Source organism: Fopius arisanus, unplaced genomic scaffold (assembly GCF_000806365.1).
Source record: "Fopius arisanus strain USDA-PBARC FA_bdor unplaced genomic scaffold, ASM80636v1 scaffold00069, whole genome shotgun sequence".
In the NCBI taxonomy this organism is placed as follows: domain Eukaryota; kingdom Metazoa; phylum Arthropoda; class Insecta; order Hymenoptera; family Braconidae; genus Fopius; species Fopius arisanus.
Window position 1 is genome coordinate 57,077 of NW_011887808.1, and position 21,529 is coordinate 78,605.

Genomic DNA, 21,529 nt, shown 5'->3' on the forward strand with positions numbered 1-21,529 from the left:
ATGTTTAGAAGCATCATGCCCACATTTAGGAATTATATTTCACAGATTTTAGTATTTCATTCTATTATATAACTAGAGTCAGTGAAATTTGCATAATTTCATATATTTTTTCAGATTTTTACCCGGAAATTTAGATTTTTTAGGCATGAAGCACTAGGGAAACACTAGGGAATTCATTACTGAGCGCACCCTATGTTCCATTTGCTTTAGCTTTGTTGTCACCCCCGACGTAAAACATAAATAATATTATGAACATTCAACATATATATACAAGCCACTATTTACGGGTTTTGCAATGGAAATTTTCACTCCCAGATTGACAACAAAGTATTTTTTAGAAAACGATGACTTAATCGGTGAAAAATGTCGAACATGTTTGAAAAAAACAAGCGATATTTGGCAGGTATTTCAGTCCGATGGAGAAATATCTTCGAGAATTATGGCTTGCGCTGCAGTTCAGGTTAGACTTGCAGTTTTTCAGTTGCAAATATTGTTTGATATAGTGCATATTTTGTTGATTCACACACACTGTTCTATTTGAATAATTATAATTATAGATGAAATTGTATTGAATTATATCGATAAATGTTGAATTGATATTTGTTTTTTCGTTCGTTCAGGTGCATGAAGGAGATGGACTACCCAATGTCATTTGCTATTCTTGTCGGGAGTTGCTGGATATTTCCTACAATTTCAAATGTCAAGTAGAAAAAACTGACGCTAAATTCCGTGAGACATTCAAAACACCGGAGATCATGTTTAATGATGATAAAGTAGCTCAACCAGTTAATGCAGTAATAACTGAAGCTATTTCCGATGAAATATCTAATAAACAAATGAGGGAAAATGAAGTACAAACGAACGAAAGTGCGGAACAACAATATCAACCTGAAGGATACCTTCGAATGAATAATTCAGCTGATGAAGATGAAGATGACGATAATGGCAATAATGATGATGCTGATTGTGCGGAGGAGGGAGAGGAGGAGGAGGATGAAGGAGAAGAAGATGATGAAGATGAAGATGAAGACAAAGACGATAATAATGATGGTGATAGTGATGGGGAAGAGGAGAATTCAATTCAATGCCAAGAACGTGCGGAAGGGAAAAGTATGGAGGATGAAAAAAAATCCTTAATCATTACTCCCTACGTTGAGAGCAGTGGAATGTTTGTAGAAACGGAAAAATTTGAAAAATTAACGGAAGATATGAAATTCAAGTCAATCGATGAGGCAGATGAAAATTATCGAAACGATAAGAATCATGTACTATCGGATCGGGATGGATTGCAACAGGAAGTAATAAATACAGAAGAAAAACCATTTTATTTAGTACTTACTAAAAATAATAGTAGAGATGAGAGAAAAGACATTGAGGAACACGAAGGAAGTGAGAAAATTAGCGAGGAAATGAGCGAAATTAATGTGAAGCCAGAGGAAACCATTGGTTGTGAAACGGTGGAAGAAATAGATTCTCATCGTGCTCGTGATGTTCCAGATAAATCGTTAACTATGGAAATACATGATGAAATTGCAGAGAATAAAACGAAATATCGATATGTCTGTTACATGTGTGAACAACAATTTGTGAGTATAGAAAAATTGAAAAGTCACGTGGCAAATGATCACAATAGCGAGAAAGATTCTGAATCAGTGAATCGTCTCGACGACAATTTTCCATGCGAGGAGAATAAAAATTGTATGGAAAATGACGCTTCTAGTACAATAAGAAAGAAGAAAATCAAATTTTCCTGCAAGTATTGTCCAAAACAATTTACATATGAAAAATCATTTTCAACTCACGCAAAACAGCATCCGGAGTACATTAAATCGGAAAAATCAGTGGGAACAAAAGAAAAGTGTGATGAACGGCGATTTCATAATGATTCTGAAGATGATGATATGCCCTTGGAGGGTCTGCAGTGTACACAATGTGGAAAATTATTTGCAACGAAGAGAAATCTCAAGAGACACATCTCTACTCATAGCGGTTTGAAATTCAACTGTCCGACATGTCAAAAAGAATTTTCAAGAGCCGACAAGCTCAAGGAACACGAACAATCTAAACATAGCAATGAATTTTTTGCCCTTTCCGATGAAGACAATGACACGGATAGTGATAATCAAAATAAAAGAGATGGTGATAATCCCGAAAAAAGAAAGAAGGTAATAAAATAGTCAATATGTTCTTCTATTAATGAATTTTTAAATGTGAAATTTTGTATAAAATTGTACGTTGTCTTATTGTTAGGAAAAAAATCACAAGCCACATCAGTGCCCAATGTGTCCAAGAAGTTTTGCTCACAGTCAGACATTAACAAATCATGTGGAGCGACATAAAAGAATCAAGCAGCCTCAGAAACGATTTCTCTGTGAAGTGTGCAGCAAATGTTTCGCTCAAAGTGGTTCATTAGTTGCCCATATGCGTACTCACACTGGAGTGAAACCCTACGTATGCAATGTTTGTAGTCGTGCATTTACAAAGAGTACATATTTACAACTACATCTGAGAACACACAGCGGTGAAAAACCTTATATATGCCAGTACTGCAGTAGGGCATTTGCAAGGGCCAATACTTTAGCTCGGCATATAACTATGCACACGGGCGAGGCTAAATATCACTGTCAAATATGCATGAAATCATTTAGACGGTTGACATCACTCAACGAACACACATATACTCATACCGGACAGAGGCCATACGCATGTAAAATATGTACAAAAAGATATAATAATGCTGGCTCTCTCTATGCTCATACCAAGAAATGTAAAGCCCAACAATTGTCATCAAACAACTCGAACTATCCCCTCGCCATTGAAACTACCAATCTTGATGATCCTACAACTTCTTTGAACAATCAACCTTCCACAATGTTAATTTATGCTCCTAAAAAATCTCATCCAGAAATCCAACATGTTAATTCGGAAGCAACAACACTGCCAGAATTTATTCTTCCCAATATTCAACCAGAAAAATCACTATCCCCTGATCTTGTTCAGCCTGTATCTACAGATGATAGTAGTAATTTGTATTCCGTCAATACCAAACAATTCAAAAGCTTTTACTACACGACATATCCAACTTTATAAATTATCAAAAAAAAATCATCCATCATCACCACCAATATAACAAACAATTCCGAACGGTACGAATAATGCTTTTTCTCTATTCACTGTACTGTTTCCATAGTCTTATTTTATCCCTAAGAACTACACGTAGCATTAAGAAAATAATTATTTTTTAAATATTATATTGTATTTTATAATAAATTTTTGTAAAAAAGACGATATATGAGCAATGCTGCTCGTAAATTTATACTGCATTTATGGGATAGTGACTTTTTAAAAAAAAAACAATTATTTCATTAATCAACCTTTGACTATCCTCGTATTATCATATAAAAGATAGAACACAAAATTTATCAGTTTTTTCATCTTTGTTTATATTGGCGTGTATAGAATTCAAATTAGTCACTTTAGTAATTTTTCTAGGATGGGGTGGGCTAGTAACAATAATTAAAAATGCGCCTTAATCGCATTGCGCGGGCGCTCTGCGCTTTTTCTTCCATAAAATCCTAACCTAAAAAACTATTGTATATGAAAGTTTCAAAAGTATTTTGACATTTCCGAACTAAACCAAGTATTTCTTACAGAGAATGCGCGTAAATAGTTTTTTTTTCTCATTAATTATTACTTGTGATTGATAGTGATTTACGTATTTGTGATTAGTAATGAGCAAAAATAATGAAAATCGTCAAGGAAGAATATGTTTGATCCAATAGCAACTTATTTTATTTCATCGTTATCTTTATTGTATTAAAACGAAGAAGACTGTCAAGAGGAATTAATAAAAATGGATCAAATGCTACCGAGCCCAGGGTTCAGTATCCCTAGTATTGGAACTCCTTTACATCAACCAGAAGAGGATCAACAAATTCTACCGAATGCTTTGCAACAGCAGCAATCACAGCAACAATATCAGTTACAACAATTGCACACAATGAGTCCAAATTTACAGAGTGGAATGTTAATGTTGACGCCACAAAGAACAATGCACACTTACGCTCCAACTCCTTCTTTTGCAACTCCACAAAGTTTAATGCAACCACAGACCCCAGTATGTACCCTAAATTTCAAACAGTAATCCAAATAATATTCACCTACTGGGAATTTATAACGTCAAATGTTGTAGCAAAATATGATGTCACCAATAATACAGCCCTCCAGTCAAATAGCACCAGCTTCGATGGGTCCATCAACACCTGGTCCAATGACACCAATGACTCCAGCATCAGCTGATCCTGGAATTCTACCACAATTACAGTAATATCTCTATATTACCCCCCAATTGCGCACTGTCAAATTGATTATTATAATTTATATTATTATAGGAATATAGTGTCTACGGTAAATTTGAATTGTAAACTAGATTTGAAGAAAATAGCACTTCATGCTAGGAATGCTGAATATAATCCGAAACGATTTGCTGCGGTTATAATGAGGATTCGTGAGCCACGTACAACGGCACTCATATTTAGCAGTGGAAAAATGGTTTGCACTGGGGCTAAGAGTGAGGAAGATTCTCGATTAGCAGCAAGGAAGTATGCCAGAATAATTCAAAAACTTGGATTTCCAGTTAGTACTTATTCTGCTATACAATGTCAAGTCTTAAGTCAAGAAAATGATGCGTTCTATAATTCTTGTATAATTTTCCAGGCAAAGTTTCTGGATTTTAAAATACAGAACATGGTGGGCAGCTGTGATGTAAAGTTCCCAATTAGATTGGAAGGATTGGTTTTGACTCATGGTCAATTCTCCTCGTACGAGCCTGAACTCTTCCCTGGATTAATTTATCGCATGGTCAAACCGAGAATTGTATTACTTATATTTGTCTCAGGGAAAGTGGTCCTTACAGGTATGAGAAATATGAATATTTTCAATTATAATTATAATTTCTGTAATCCTTCCCCATTTTTTCCTGTATTTTTATTAAATTGGTTTTCTCATTGACTTTACAGGTGCAAAAGTACGGCAAGAGATCTATGAAGCATTTGACAATATCTATCCAATTTTGAAGAGTTTCAAGAAACAATGACACATTCGTTTCGTGATTCTGAACTTTTATTGTATGAGACTTTACACAATTTTTATCGTCAAATACAAACCACAAAAATATGGACTCGATTCCGGGACTTATCAATTCATGATTACAGTATATGTACATTTACAGTTATTAGTGGTAATGAATATGACAATTGTTGATGAGTCGAAAACTTGTCAAATGAATATTTGTTGATAAGAATTTATAAAACTACATTGTTTACATGGATTTCTCATACATATTCTTTTTAATTTCGAATAATTTTTAATGTGTCGCTAATAAATGCTATTACGGGCCAGAGTTTGAGCTTTGTACAGTAGTTTCAGTTTCTGATTCTCCATCTATATGTTTTTGAATTTCCCTTAGTGTTCTCGATGCGTGCTCGCGAAATGCTATCATTGTCTCTGAGTCCGGTTTTTTAGATAATTTTGTTAAAACATAATCAGTCGCAAGCTCTACACCCATTTCCATCTTTAAAAATTTCATTACGTATACCTCAGTAGTAATATCTTTTTTAATTTTCATACTATCCAAAAATTCATCAAGTTTTGGTTTAACATTCCAAGATATTTCTACAGAACCAACTCCAACGCCTTGGGATTCAATTTCAAGTTGTGAAATTATTTCATTCGCATATTCAACAATAATTTCCCGTATTTTATCGGCAATTCCGGTGGTTGTCGCGATCTCTTCAATTCTTTTCTCAATTTTCTCACATATATCCATGAAACTGTCAATAAAATCGCTCGAAACATTTGATTGCCTTTTCAAAATTTCGTGGAAAAAAAGATCAACAATGCTATCAGCTTCTTGGCCCTCCACATACTGATGAATAATTTTCAACAATAAATTTTTAACTATGCGAAAGACCGAATCATGCTTATCTTTGAGCATTTCACATATTGTTTTTTTCGCTCGTGAGTCATGCTGATCCTTGACAGATGCCGTCGCTTCCTGTTCACTACTATTTTTATTTAAAAATTTATTAACACTCGAAGGGTACTTCTCTCGCGTTACTATGGGAGGTAGAGAGCGTATTTTAAGTTTCAAATTTCTCACATCATTCCGGAAAAATTCCTTCTGCTCCTTCTGACGGATAATAATTCTCTCGAGCTTACATAAATCTTTACGCCACTCAAGTTCACTTTGGAATATACTTTTTGATGACTGCGGTGATTTTTTAATTATCTTATGAAATTTCATTTGCTCCTCCGTTAAAACCGTGAGAATACTCAACTTTTCAGTATTATCTCTGATGAGATTTTCCAATATTAAAATATGCTCATCGTATCTCTCCTTCAGACACTTAAATTGCTTCTCATACGTCAAATTATCATTCATATTTGCTCTTATATTATAAATAAGTTTTCTTATCACTGCTTCATAAAGTGAAGCAAGGGCGATTGGACATCCAAATTTCTTTATCATTTCACCGTTAATTTCACTTTTCAATTTTTTAATCTGAGTTTTCATATATTTGCAGTCTATATTCATTCTATGCAAATGGGTACAATATTGTTTATGCCTTATTGTTTGATCGTATGTTTCGCGCTGCAATTCACCGACTCTGGTATACAATTGTGATAATCTCGTCATATCAAAGACAACACAATTGAATATATTTTCTAAATTATCATCGTCAACGAAATGTTCAAGTTGATGGAAATTCAGTGTTAAAGTAATATCGATATCATTCAACTTACATTGCTTATCATACAAAAAATCATTTAGTATTTTTTCATTACTCTGCAGAGCAGCTTCAATTAATTGAATTTGTTTAGAATAATATTCGACTTCTCGCATTAGAGTTTCTACATTTTTTTGCTCATCTCGAATTTCGTTTTCATTATTGTGACGCATTAAACGCATTGAAAATGCTAAATCATACAATTCTTGAGAGCAATCTGTCGGGCAGACATTTTCATCAAAAGTAGTTAATGCAATCTTATGGATATCAATACTACCGTCACTATATTGTTCGTCCGTGCTAGTTTCATCAGAACTATCAGAACTATCGGAGCTATCTTGATTGGAAGAATTTGCTTGCTGTCCCGTACTTGTATTAGTTTTAATCTTTTTTTTGAAAATTCTTGTCAAAAATTTTGAATATTTATTATCATGTACTGCATTCATAAAATATCCTGTTTGTTCTTTAATTTTTGTCTGCATCATTTTGATATACCGATTTTTCTTATCAATATTTTTCATAGTCAATTGTAATTTATCGACAGTAGTTTGTTTATCCTGTATTTTATTATTTACCTTTTCCCTCAGTGAGTTCTCCATTATTTCACAATCTTGAAGAACTAGCAGTTCTTGATTTAATGTCAGTTTGTACAATTCAAAATAGACACCGTCTACGTGTACAGCTAGTCTATCATTCTCCAATTCATCCAGTTCTCGATCTATTTCTTCATATTTCATTTCAATATTCTTTATTATACAATCTTGTTCGTATAGTTTTCTTGATAAACGCACTGTCTTCATCTCTCTCTCCCATGGTGTTATCGTTCGATCATTTTCTTCCATTATCCTTTGCACACTCTCAGGCACCGTTATTTCAACTTCCTTTATTCGTTTTTTGTCCCTCATATTCAACGAAGTCGGTACCAACTCTGAATAATATGACAAAATACTTTCATCAGTTATAATCATTTTTAATTCTTCATCAAAACCCTGTTCCATTGTTTCTTCAATTATCGATTGTTTTTGCCGCCGTGCCTCTTTCACTTTTTCACCCATAGAAACGTACTTCTCCATCTGTATAAATTCATTTATTTAAAATAAAAACTGTTCATTGATAATTCATTGATAATTAAAATTGAAATTTACTCACTTTCAAATTGTTCTCCGGATATTCGATAGAATCATCGATTTGTCTCATTTCTGGTAATTCCTTTATAGAATTTTTTCCAATCTCTGAATGTATTGAATGCAATTTTTTAACTGCTAAGTTATCAATTTCATTTTGAATAGATATTTTTTTTGATCTTACAGACTTTAATCTGTCATTGAATACCTCGCGTAAATAGTGACACTGTTTTCTACAATCCAATAATTGTTTGTATTTGACGAGTGTTGTTTCCTGTTCTTGTTGACACTTCCTGTTATAATCCGATGAAACTTTCAATTTGTAATCACCAATTGTGTTCCTGGCATTTTCAACATTTCGCACGTCATCTGGATGATCGCAATTGGGATCTGGTTTTTTTTCATGCATTATTTTCCACTCTTTAGCTCTCTTTTCCATTTGAATTCTTTTAACATTGTAACGCCTTAATATCTGCTTCATTTCTACCGTTAATTTCCCCTCATCCGGTAAAAGGCGATATTGATCCTGTAGATAGCTAACTATACCATCAATTTTTCCCTTTATTTCTTCCTCTTTATTGCTCATTTCTTCTTCTTGATCTTCACTTTTATCCATTTTCAAATGATTATCTTGAGAATATTTCCGTGAATCTTCAGTCTGGGAAATATTCTGGAGAATGTCCGCATATTTAATCTGGAAATCTTCATCAAGTTTCTTTTCCTTTACTGAGTGGATAATTTTATCTGGCTTAGACGTCCGACAAACAGCAAATGGAAGGCAAGTGATTGGTGATACGAAATGATCCATTAATTTTTTAAGAATTAATTTACTCTTCTCAAGTTTAAATGCCATTCGCTGAGTTATCAAATCCATTTCATATTTCAATTGAGAGTTCAAATCATTGACAATTCGGTTGTCCAATATAAAATTACTGGGGGGAATCTGCTGAGACTTTATCAAGGCCTTATTACGCTCCATTATTGCCTGATAATCTTTAGTCAAATTCCGTAACAAGTGATACATGTCGTCTCTATTTTTCTTGGTGACTGTCATAATCCTATTTGATTCAGCTGTTATTAATACTTGTTCTAAGCTCGGATAATTCACATCTCTGATATCATCAACTTCTTTCTCCTGAATTCCTCGGATTTCTACACTAGTTCTATCATGACTTTCAAATTGAATTTTAACCGATGAATCCACTTCACAAAAATTCACAAGATACGAAAAAATGTTTCCATCATAACCGCAGGTAAATAAATATTGCTCATCATAACTCAACAATATTTTCTTCATGTAACCATGATAATAGTCGTGCATAGGTAAGCACAAGTGATGGGAAAAATTTGTAAAATTATTGGGATCTACACGGCAAATACGTAGTTGTCCATGTTGAATACCCAAGATGATGAATGTATCATTGTAAAGTAAAAAACTTTGCAATTCCAAATCGTCAGCGTCTTGCAACGGAGTGGCTTTCAAAGGCTCGACTTCCTCAATACAATATTCACTCTGATTATTATTTGTTTGTTCAATTTTTATACTGGGATATTCGTAGATATAGCCAGCATCATATCCACCCATTGATATCCAGATATTTCCAGTATTAGTGTAATCAATGTTCTGCACAGGATTCGGTTTACTTGGTACATAAATATCAGGAAGTGGTAAAGGATCTTCAATATCTTCTAGAAATACTTCCTCATCGATATCAACACCAGGATTCAGTGATTTATATTCTTCCAACTTCTTTTTCATTGCTTCCAATCTTTCCATCGCTTGTTTTTCAACCTGCTGTTTAACTATTTCACGTTTGAGTGCAGATTTAATCGACCGAAATTTAAAAAATTTCGCCTGATAGTCATCCAATTGATATGTCTGGCGATCCTTATTATGCAGTGGTAATTGTTTCGGTAATTCAATTTCACCGAAATGACCTGCTGTGCAGCCAATTAAAATTGTTGATGAATTATCAGGCTTCCAATTAATGCGCGTGATACCCGATGGCACTTTTATAAAACCAATTGGTATTAAATTGATACGTTCAGCATAATTTTGAATAGAAAATAAAAAAATTGTCGAGTCTTCACTGCCAGTTATTAACAATTTTGATGAAACATTTAATGTGAGAGTTGTTACCTCGTTAGTGTGTGGTTTAACGACTTGAATTAACTGAAGACAGTTTAAATGAGTTTTATTTTCTCTAGTAGCTGTCGGAGGTTCATAATTATCAGATGAGGCGATAGCAACAGCTACAACACGAATTACTCCACTATGAAAACCACATATTATAGTAGAACCAGTTTTATCAAGAGAGCATGGTAGCCATACAGCTGAGCTTCCTTCATCATTAAATTTGTGAGTTATAATGAGCTTCTTAGCCACATAATTATAAATGTGAAGATAACAATCAGATCCAATAGTTGCTAGATAATGACTCCAAGTACATACGCTCATATCCATAACAGGACCTGCATGACATCTCAATAATTGTCTAGTTGCATTTTTATTTTTTCCATTTTCCTCGTCACTCTTTCCAGTCTGATCATCAAATGTTGACAAATCAACTAGCCATAAGCCTCCATTACCATCTTGTGCATACCATTCTTTATCATTATCATTTTTTGGATCTTTTTTCTTTAACGACATGATCATTGTGGATGTCAATGACACATCAATGAGATTCCTCTCAATATTCACTTCAAATTCATTTATTGGTTCAATTTCAATGAATCCTTTGTCCTGAGATACATCTGTCTGATCAATTGTCTCATACGACCAGACCCTCAGCCACCCGTCCATGCCAATTGACATTAAATCGCCATTGTAATACTCAAATTGTGTAATCATCTTCAAATGACACGGTTTATTATTCTTTCTTCTCACTTCTAATTTGATGAGACCGTCTTCCCATATGAGAATATTTCCCCATTCACAACCAGATATCACTTTCTCATCTGGCATTGAATAAAGACCTATGATATCCGAAATCTCAGTTCTCCCGAATTTTCCTAATTTGTCTTCAAGTTTAAGTCCAGTGAATGTTTTTGATATTTTCCAAAATTTAATATGACCCGATCCACTTGTTACCAAATGCCCAGGAACACTCGGTGAAAAAATAGCATTATGGATGTCCTGCTCGTGAGATTTACACCTTAACAAAGGTATTGATTTAATCCAATTCCATATTGTTATTAAATAATCGGGACTGCAGCCCTGGGATAATAGTAATTTACCATCAGGACTGTACGCCAAGTGCGAATAATTTTTTTTCGTTCCATTTTGCAGAACTGTTATTACATTCATACTAGGCCATTTGTAAATTATTATTGGTGGGTTTTCACCTGTTTCACCAACAGCTATATGAGACTCTTGAGGATTCTTCGCTATATGACCTATTCCGGTGCCCATCGAGCACCTTTTAAATGTTACTCTATTGTTTACAACATCATAAAAATGAATAAAAGCTCCAGATGAAAAAATCAATGTATTTGGATCAGGAACACAGAGATTGAAGTATCTACGACAATCGTATCCATAGGAATGATTAAATTGCACTGGACTATTTATCACACTTCCATTCTCCACACATTCATCATCAGGAACGTTATTATCGCTATCGTGCGGCATTTGTACTTGAGTTTCACTTGCATTCTCTTGATAATCATCTTCCGGAAATACATCATTATCTGTTTTTATCAATTTATTACTATCCATTGTGTAATTCTATTTTTATCCAGAGACTGACATTGTGAAAAATGTTTTGTTGTCATAGTGATTTGTTATTTCATACATATATGCCATTCACTCATTTGTTAGATCAATAATATCCTTGAGAACTTGGTCAAAGACATTTGAGACAGTATCTGTTAGTATTTTATCTACTTGAATTTCTGTTAATTGCTGATAAAACTCTTCATTTCGTATGTTTAAATGCCCAAACAATTCACAAGATGCTGTATGAATTCCTGTTGTATCTTTGATCCCACTGACGGATTGTCGTGGCCAAATGTAAATTCTCATATCATCATAAAGACCATCAATGTTTTTCGATGATAAACTCTTTGCTCGTGTTATGTAAACATTGTGTGCGATTTCATGTTTTTGTAAGTAATTTAAAATCTTGAACGCCATGTTTGCAAAGGATTTTACATTATTGTTAAAAGTTGACCATTTAATACAAAAGCCTGGTGCAGGATAATTTTTTTTTTCAATGATGCAGAGTTTGTTGGAGACTGAGAGAAGTTCCATGGATTCTAGCAACATTTCGTGTTTTAAATAGTAAAGATGCCAGTGTAAATGGTTTACAGAGGCATTTGCACATAAGCTATTGAAGACACCTCGTAGATATGGAGAATTGCTTAGTAATAGTAATTCAATAGTTTTTCTGAGGCTCAATTCAGTGGCCACTTGTGGAAGACATTCAAATCTATGTGGTAAGAATAGACAGTGGCCAAAACCTATAGGACTGACATTTGCAGCTATAATATTGTTGCCATCTCCAACATCAATGTCAAAAAATATTTCCTCATCACTGATTTTTGTAAAATTAAAGCGATCTGGGTTTGATGGCATATTCATGGATTGTATATTCTCAGGTTGACGACGATTAAGAACTCGGTCGACATTCAACTGTGGAGACAACATAAATTACTATCATCAAAAATAATGATTAATTTGAATTTGTACCTGCGCTAAAAATTGGTGGTTCCCCCCAATTCGTTTGCAATCATTCATATTGAGTTTGTATCGAAGCACATTATTTTTTTCAGCCTCCTGCCATTTCTGTACGATTAATTTATCAAACTCCGATGTGTTATCGTTATCCTTTCTAAGAATTGGTTGAAAATCTCCTTCGGTGTAATGAAATACTGGAAATACTGAACCAGATGATAACATTATTGGGTTTATTTTATTTTACATAGGGAGCAATTGAGAAACAGCTTTGTCGATGAATGTGTGGTTATGTTTTCCGATGAGAGATCTTACTGTTTCAATAAATTTCTTATAGAAAGGTGCGCGTAGAATGAAGACAACATAAAAATTTGATCCTTAAACAATTTGTTTACTCACACAACAAGTTTACATTGGTTTTCACTCGTCAAGGGAACATGTTGATTCCTATTGCATAGAAAAATTCATTTAATTGGTTTTAAATTAATATTTCTCAGCATACACAGATCTCTAGCCATAGCTTTTCTTCCAGGAACTGTCTGAATGTCGTAGAGCCTAAGCAGAAGATCTGTTGTGAAGAGCTCTGGTAAGGCTTTGAGTAAACAGGGGATGAGGGTTTGTGGAATGGCTTGAAGTACAACACGAGTTCGGTCTTTGCCACAATGCACCATAATTTTGAAAAATTGCAAAATAAAATGCGTCTGCTGTGATACTTCGCCATCCCGTCCTGCCAAGTAACTGAATGACTTGAACAAGTCGTTTAGTGTACTCATGAGTGGATCCCTCAGGACAGTTGATTTTTGGCCATTTGTTGGTCCCTGTGCTTGGGGTGAATTCGATCCAAATAGAGTATTCGAATCACCAGCTTCATTGAGTCGTAATATTTTATTAGCCGGTTGGCCACATAGATTCTCCAATTCCTCGGATTCCATATCGCGTCGAGTTCGTTTTCGATTATTACATCTTTCAGGATTGGAATTATTATATTCCAGAGTCGAGAGAATAGAATAAACGCAGAGTTTAGCCAATTGAAATGACTGCGGCTCCACTAATTCCTCACCTCTAAAAACAAGAAACAATGGGTAGAATTATAGTTATAGATATTTTAAAAAATCCATACTATTGGCGACAATAGGAGATATATTATTTGAACTTACTGCAATGAATTGTACAGGTACTGTGGCAGTACGTGATTGAGCAAATTGATAGTGCAGTGTTCAATATCTAAATGGAAGATGGCAAATACGAGATCGATGGCACGATCGAGTTCCTCGCGATTTCTGAATTTCAATGATTCCTTGACGAGATTGGCAACGAACCAAAGAGTGCCACCAGTGTTGAGAAGAGATTCCAATGTTTGTGTGGACTGAATGGTGATCCAACCACGTTCTTGAATATCTTGCCACACAGATTGCAATTGCTCCAATATCGGTTGCTTGGAAATAATACTGAAAAAATAAAATAATTGAAATGAATACATATATAAAAATATAAGAATATAAGATAATAAATATTTATAATGAATGAATACCTATGAGACACCGTGAGAGCCTTTGTTTTTGATTGAGTTGGTGGATGAACGTCGTACTGCATTTTCCTTATGATTTGAAACATAAGACTGGATGTATCGTGTTTGAAATTATCCTGCATTTCATCATTAGGGAGGGGTGTTACGAATTGCTGTACCATGTTCAGAGGTTTAAGTCGAGCATCTTCATGGGTAATACCCATATGAGCGCATAGCCAAGCAGTTGCACTAACAGGTAGACAACAAGCCGCTGATCTCAGTCCATCGAGTGCTCTTTTAACATCAGCAGCACTCAAAACTCCACCTTCCCAAGCACACAGTAATTCCCGAACAACACCCATAGCACTTTGACAAGTAACGTGCCATTTGACATTACTTGATTTGAAATCAGGCTCGGCTGATGTTATTTGGGTTAAAAGGGCATCGACCCGTGTACTGTCTATATTGTGAAGCATTTTTTGCGGTGACTTTGGCTTATTTTTCTCTGGCATACACTCTCGCACCCATTGCTCAAAGAATGAATCTCCACCCTCTTCGAGAACAATGTCGGAGCCATAGGTTTGTACAATGCAGCATAAAATGAGGAATGATATATCAAAAAGCATGGCTCTGGTAGCTGCTGTTTTTCCTGGCACAGGCTCGTTGATTTGCTTGCTGCACTCATTGAATTTTATCAATTTTGATACTAAAGTCTTGAGAGAACCTTGCACAGTCGCCACTGATAACATCAAATCTAAACTTTTACCATTAAGAACCTGACACAACATACTCAGTAATGCTTCTTGAATCTTAGTATAATCAGCACTCAATGTTTTCAATATACCAGCTAATGTTGGCTCAGCACGTATTATTACTTTCATAATGGATGATGTCGGTGAGCTTGATGATTCTAATTTTTGCAGAGCTGCTACAATCCCTTCTCTACGTCCACTCAATTGTTTAACATGTTTATCCGTTACTAAATTAACTTTCTGCAGCTCAGTGAGAAGACACTCGATACTGTTGCACGAACATGTGGCATCCATAATATCCAACAATGGTGTAAGTTGAAAAATAAGTTCAAATGCATCCACAATATCCTGAGAGTATTCAAATTTTTCATCTTGATTGGATAGTGTATTGACATGAAGATCTCTCAATATTGAAGGTAATTTTAGAAAAGTCACTGCTCCCCACTGCGATTCTTTAACTGTTCCAATAGCATTATGCAGACACATTAAACAAGCTCTTATTATTTCACAATATAATCGGGCATTACTGTAGCCTTTCAATCTTTGAATCATGAGGAATTGATTGACAAATATTGTTGTTTCAGTACTAGCATTCAATAATACTTGAACAACAAACATTGGCTGTAAACAATAGGTTATAGATTCCACTGGAGGATCTGCAGAAAGTGGCAGAATAACACTATCAATTTCAAAATTTATCAATTTCTTCAATGACTCCTCAATCGGTGGTGACTTTGGCCCATTTGTTTTGTGATAAGCCTCAATCTCTTGACATTTTTTTACAACTTCAAGATAGAGATCTCGATCATCATGCTTAGCAAGATATATCATAGCACACAGAAAATCCGAACTCAACATTTGCTTCAAAATATTCGCTGGCTTTTCCGTTAAATTGATAGCTTGGCCAATTGTCGTTGTCTGTTGGGGTAGTTTTATCAAGTTTTGTATATAGCAGTCGAGTAACCAATGAACAATTGATAATACAGAGGCAGCCAAAAAATCTTCCTCCGGCCTTCCTCGACATGTTATACCCACTTGAATTGTTTCCAGAAATTCTAATAGACAAATGATACAATGAGGCTTATGAAAGCCATCGTATTTACTGATTCGTTGGAGCACAGCAGCATATGAGACTAATTGTGAACTCAATGAGTGTTTGAGGTATGAGAGAATTAACTCGTTTGGTCCAGGCCCTACTAGAGCCTGTTGAAGTATGCAATCTGCCAGATTATATACATCTCCACTCACTCCACGAGGAAGGATCGTTTTTATATTTATCCCCCATTGTAGATCACTCCAGCGTTCGCGCCAAGCACGAAGTAGAAGTGCCTTTAGGCTACCTGTTTTGCTTGTTACTTTGGTCTCCATTGTAAGGGCTACTGTTGTTACTATTGGTGATACTGCTGATGATAGTGATGGTGCTACCGGCTGTAGTGCTGCTGCTGGTGATGTGAGCAGTAGAACACGCATTATTCACCTATGCTTTTTTTTACTGGAAATCATAACCAAAAATTTCATATCTGTTATGTTGATTTCACATCATTTATTTATCGTTTTTTGTTTCAATAATATAAGTACTAATATGGGACAAATACCTCATCTTTCATGTGTCATTAAACTTGAAGAGCTAGAAAGCTTGTCAAGAATTTTTTGATTTCACAATATTTATTAAACTTTAACTTCGTTGAGAGGTAATAATTAGATTTTATAACTGTAATAGTAATATTATTAGAAATGTTTTTGTCCCGTTACATGCCAACTCTCATAATGTTATTCTAGAACAATTATCCAGACACTATTTTAAAGAGAGTTTCTCTCTGGCATCACTCTTAGGTCTGACGCTCAACTGAAGATTGAAGGGAATTGGAGGATATTTTATTCTTTAGAGGTGGGAGGTGGGAGGTAAAGTGGGGGTATATACACAGATTATATAGGGGAGATCAGTAACGTTTACGGCAAAAGTTCAACAGCGACTTTCCGAGCGGCGGTTGCGGAACTCAATCAGAGGTCGTACCCGTGAATAAGGCAGGGCACGAGGCTGAGTGTCGATAACGGCGTAGGAGAGGTAGAGATAGAGTGTGGGGAATGAATGCTTTTTGTTTTTTATTTGTTTAACTGAAATTTAGCCGACTGTAAAACGAACGGAGGGGGGAAGCCACATCTTGTGGAATTTCAAATGGACAAAATTATTTAATATATTGAAGATATACTACTAATGAAACTATACTATTCTAATGAACGCGTTGTCTAATCGGCAGCGTGCTTGGCTAGCACGCGAACGGCTAGGGTTCGATTCCAGTTGAGCTCACATAAATTAGATTTATGAGTTGCTGTCCTACAGCCATGTATTTTCAAGCATTTCCTTCTTCTGTCCGAGTGTTATTGACTCTCGCTCAATTCCTATGTTCGATTCTTGACTAAATAAATAAACTCTTTAAGAAAAAAAAAAGGGTTCGATTCCAGCACCATCCTTTTTTTTTGAATCAAAATGATTGCAATTTTTTTTTGTAAACGACTAATCAATCGACATCTTGTTTAAAAATTGAATATGTCCTCGATTTTCATATTCCCCTGATACTTTTTCGAAAATTTCGAATTTTTCAATTTCAGTGAATACCTCCTCGATGTTCATGTTCCCCTAATATTTTTTCAAAAATTTAGAATTTTCACGTTTCAGTAAAATACCAATTTGAAAATTCAAAATTTTTGAAAAAATATCAGGGGAGCATGAAAGTGGAGGAGGTATTCACTGAAATGTGAAAATTCGAAATTTTCGAAAAAGTATCAGTAGAGCATGACAATTGAGGAGGTATTCATGGACATCGAAAAATTCGAAATTTTTGAAAAAGTATCAGGAGAGCATAATAATTGAGAAGGTATTCACGAAAATTATAAAATTCAAAATTGTTGAAAAAGTATCAGAGGAGCATGACAATTGAGAAGGTATTCACTGGAATTGAAAAATTCAAAATTTTCAAAAATGTATCAGGGGAGCATGAAGATTAAGAAAATATTCACTGAAATTTGAAAATTCGAAATTTTTGAAAAAGTATCAGGAGAACAATTGAGGAGGTATTCACGAGGTATACCTCATTCGAGGTATTCGACAGCGGGACTGCTACTGCGGTAGTTACCGAGTCTGCTAACGGGTAGACACCCCCACCATTGCGTGTGGCGCCCTCCCTCTCTTGGGGTACAGTACTACAAAGCCGTTGGGGTCACTCAAACCCCCAGAACTGAGCCTCTACTTTAGTCAATCCTCTTTGGAATATTCTATGACCCTGTTTTACCGTTCTATTTTCCACCGAAAATAAGTCAATCACCTTCTTACCGACTGTGAAAAAGTCGTTGAAAAATCGCGCGAAAGTCACCTTTCACTCTTATACCAATAAATAGTGATTAAAGAAAAACATTGAATCATCTAAATTACAATCAACTAAAAACTAGAGCCTCCTTAAAAAAATTTAAAAAACCAATTCCTCCCCTCAAATTCAATCATAATCACAACCATAAAAAATTATTAATAATTTGACGACAGAGAACAATTTTCTAACCTCCTTGCTCCAAAGCATTAAAACATCATGAGGACTCGACAGTAATTAAAAAAAAAACTCAAATAGCTTCTGAATTGCACAAAAGCAATTTGTCCCCAAAATCGACTCGAAAATCTTGGAATAAATCCTTAAAGATCTCATCTAAGGGAGATCCGTTCCTAACCTTCCCCCAATCGACTCACAACACAATGATAATCCCTATCTCGAAAATCGTCAGCTGTTCCTCGGAACACCCTGACTTCCCCGTGTCAAATCTCCTGAAGAACCCTCCACCAGGACCTTGGAAATGCGAAAAACCCGGAGTCCTCTTGACGTACGTCATCTTCGAATTCTCAGAGCCCATGTGCATAACAGGTTTGGACATCTCCAATTATCGTTCCTGCATTGTCATAGTGACAGCATCGACAGAGTCAGATCCTGACTCGTGGATTCCAATCGTCAATCACCAGTTCCTGAGCCATGACGAAGCAGCCAACAACAAATTCCGAGATCAGGTCCAGCTGTTCACCAAGAAGGAGTTGAATTCCGAGACGTTGAAGGCAAGGATCGCCAATAATATTTACTGTTTGCAACTATTGAGGATGCCTATCGAAAATAAATGGAATAATTTTGCATAGTTTGTAATATTAAATTGAAATTTTGCCGAATGCTGGTTGAAGGTGAAATTTAACAGGGCTAAAGTCACCTGCATGCAGTCAGCGAACACTAAAATTCTCTTTGGCCTGTCTTCAATTATCCTGAAGGGCGAGGCTCCTCTCTCCATGGACCTCGATGTCCTGGGGAGGTTCAAGCTCAAACCTGAAGCCTCTGAGAAACCCAAGAACGACTTCAAGGCCAAATTTCTCAGGCTTTTCCCGGAAAAACAGAAGGATTACAGGTAAAAACTTTTACAAGTCTGACATTAATCTGACGTGAATGATATTTAAGATAAAAAAACAATTCTAAAGCAATTTGATTGACAAATTGAATAATAACAAATCTGCGATTATGCATTGCCCTACACTAACTAGTCAGACTGCAATATTAATTTGCATTTAATCATCGAATAATTACAATAGTCTTGAAATTTATTCGCAGGGAGGAGATTAAAGAGAAGATCAAGGAGAACGGTTTAGGGGATTTCAACAAGAGACAGGAGGCTGGAGGGACTCCAAAGAGAAGACCCCTGTTGGAGAAACTGGAGGCTGGGAAGAGTGAGGAGGTTTTCGGAAAAAAGAAAGACAATGAAGAGAAGGACGCGAAGCGAACGCCATTTGGAGATGTCATACCAGAGGTAAAAGAGAACTCCACTAAAAAGAAAGATCCCAAGCAACACTCCAGTCTTCTCCTCGACGATAACGAAGCGAAGAAGAAAGTGAAAGTGAAGACAAAAGATAAAGAAGAGTCCAGGCCTAGCACATCTAAACGACGCTCTCATTTCCTCGATTCTGATGGTTCGGATGATCCTGATGTTGACGATAGTGAAAAAAAGAACAATAAGAAGACAAATGGACCGAAAAAGGGACCGAGTGCACAGGATAAGGGGATGAAGGGTGAATCTCCCCGAGGGAAGTGCTCAGTGTGCCAGGGGAAGGTGCAAGACAGGCCCTGTCTGAATTGTAATAAACTACCGAAACAGAAACCTGTGAAGTTTCCTCAACCGAAGAAACCGAGAGTTGAGGAGAAGAAAAAGGCATTTTCCAAGTTGATGGATGATATCAGCTTCTCCCTGAGTGGCTATGTGAATCCTCAGAGGGATGAGATCAGGAGAAAGGCTCTCAAGATGGGAGCGAGATACGTCGCTGATCCTAATGTCACCAGCAACAAGTGCACTCACTTGATTTGCGCCTTTCAGAATACACCAAAGTCTCAGCAGCTCAAAGGACATTCCAAGATTGTCTCTCATTTGTTCATCGAGGAGGCCTTCGACAATGAGAAAAGGTATTTTAGACCTAGTGAAGAATTTCGAGAATCTAAAGGATCTGTGATGATCATGAGAAAATCACCAAAACATTTTGTAATTTGTTTTAATAAGTGAATCATTTTTGATTTTCGGATATTTCTCCGGTTCCTTTCGTATTGAGATCATATATTATGTATTCAAGCGAAAGCGCACTAATCTACAAAGACGTAAATTACGTAATTACTACCATTGGTCATGGAGTTATATAATGCTGAGCGAGAAAATATGATTTTCCTATATAATAATAATAATAATAATAATATAATAATATATAATAATAATTCCTATTTTAGCTAGCGTTCGACTTTGGTTCGATTTTCCTCCATTTTCAAAGCAAATTAATAGGGATATCTAAACACCATTTTAAAAAACAACTAAAACTTTCGGTTATTAAACATTTGAGGCTCTATCGCTCGGTTTTTTTTTATTGGGAATTTATTTTTCGTGCAGATTTCCTTGGAGACGTTACGCAATGGACAAATCCGACAGAAAACAGCCGGAGAGTGAAGAGGAAGTCGAGGGAACGGATTCTCCTATTCCCCCACCAAATCCATATGATCAGCAAACTGATCCCGAGTCTGAAGAAGATTATTAAAACCCAAAATCATTCCACTCAGACTTATACCAAAAGTCATAGTGAACTGGATTTACTTGTATATAGTAATTCTCCCAAATGAAATTTTTGTACGGTCCCCAGGTCTCGAACGTTATTTATGAATAAACTTGTAAAAACATCGTATCTTAATATTTTTGCACAGAAAATAAAACAGAACAAATCACCATAAATGAATTTATCCACTAGAGAAAATCGATTCGAGAAATTGATAGAATTTATTTCGTCTTTAGGGCTCGGGTGGATTATCTAGAAAAGATAATTTACTCCGAAATTCGGATTCCTAATTACTTTGGCAATTAATCGTTTTTTTCAATAATTGTTAGCTAGCGTTCTAGCGGTTGTCAACAACTAGGCCGTTAGCTAACAATTATCAGGAAAAACGATTAATTGACGGAGTAATTAGAAGTCCCAATTTTGGAGTAAATTATCTTTTTCAGACAGTCCATCCGGGCCTTAAATGTTGTTTGGCAAAATCAAAATTAGATTTACTGGCAGGTGTTCAAAAAAAAAGTTTAATTGAAGAAAATAATTTCCCTTGAATCTAGTAATACTGACATATCATTACGATATT

General features: G+C 35.5%; 6 protein-coding genes across 6 annotated transcripts; 3 read left to right on the plus strand and 3 right to left on the minus strand.

Annotated features, from left to right (window-relative positions):
• The first annotated feature begins 230 nt into the window (after positions 1-230).
• Positions 231-3,291, plus strand: LOC105269395 (zinc finger protein 436). Its single transcript, XM_011309584.1, has 3 exons — positions 231-460; positions 621-2,165; positions 2,251-3,291. The coding sequence occupies exons 1-3, from the start codon at positions 296-298 to the stop codon at positions 3,088-3,090; spliced, it is 2,550 nt and encodes an 849-aa protein (XP_011307886.1). The 5' UTR covers positions 231-295; the 3' UTR covers positions 3,091-3,291.
• A 259-nt stretch (positions 3,292-3,550) lies between these two features.
• Positions 3,551-5,413, plus strand: Tbp (TATA binding protein). The gene is made up of 5 exons (XM_011309583.1): positions 3,551-4,117; positions 4,193-4,323; positions 4,392-4,635; positions 4,717-4,915; positions 5,019-5,413. Exons 1-5 carry the CDS (start codon positions 3,854-3,856, stop codon positions 5,093-5,095), a joined length of 915 nt encoding a protein of 304 aa, XP_011307885.1. The 5' UTR covers positions 3,551-3,853; the 3' UTR covers positions 5,096-5,413.
• Positions 5,378-11,715, minus strand: LOC105269393 (uncharacterized). The gene is made up of 2 exons (XM_011309582.1): positions 7,938-11,715; positions 5,378-7,861 (listed from the first exon to the last, which is right to left on the minus strand). The coding sequence occupies exons 1-2, from the start codon at positions 11,628-11,630 to the stop codon at positions 5,390-5,392; spliced, it is 6,165 nt and encodes a 2,054-aa protein (XP_011307884.1). The 5' UTR covers positions 11,631-11,715; the 3' UTR covers positions 5,378-5,389.
• LOC105269392 (GDP-D-glucose phosphorylase 1) lies at positions 11,630-12,884 on the minus strand. The gene is made up of 2 exons (XM_011309580.1): positions 12,603-12,884; positions 11,630-12,545 (listed from the first exon to the last, which is right to left on the minus strand). The coding sequence occupies exons 1-2, from the start codon at positions 12,810-12,812 to the stop codon at positions 11,718-11,720; spliced, it is 1,038 nt and encodes a 345-aa protein (XP_011307882.1). The 5' UTR covers positions 12,813-12,884; the 3' UTR covers positions 11,630-11,717.
• A 73-nt stretch (positions 12,885-12,957) lies between these two features.
• Positions 12,958-16,680, minus strand: MED24 (mediator complex subunit 24). The gene is made up of 4 exons (XM_011309588.1): positions 16,442-16,680; positions 14,119-16,338; positions 13,745-14,035; positions 12,958-13,649 (listed from the first exon to the last, which is right to left on the minus strand). The coding sequence occupies exons 2-4, from the start codon at positions 16,314-16,316 to the stop codon at positions 13,052-13,054; spliced, it is 3,087 nt and encodes a 1,028-aa protein (XP_011307890.1). The 5' UTR covers positions 16,317-16,338; positions 16,442-16,680; the 3' UTR covers positions 12,958-13,051.
• A 1,519-nt stretch (positions 16,681-18,199) lies between these two features.
• Positions 18,200-21,179, plus strand: XRCC1 (DNA repair protein XRCC1). Its single transcript, XM_011309589.1, has 4 exons — positions 18,200-18,939; positions 19,060-19,277; positions 19,478-20,320; positions 20,793-21,179. Exons 1-4 carry the CDS (start codon positions 18,589-18,591, stop codon positions 20,935-20,937), a joined length of 1,557 nt encoding a protein of 518 aa, XP_011307891.1. The 5' UTR covers positions 18,200-18,588; the 3' UTR covers positions 20,938-21,179.
• Positions 21,180-21,529: the final 350 nt, after the last annotated feature.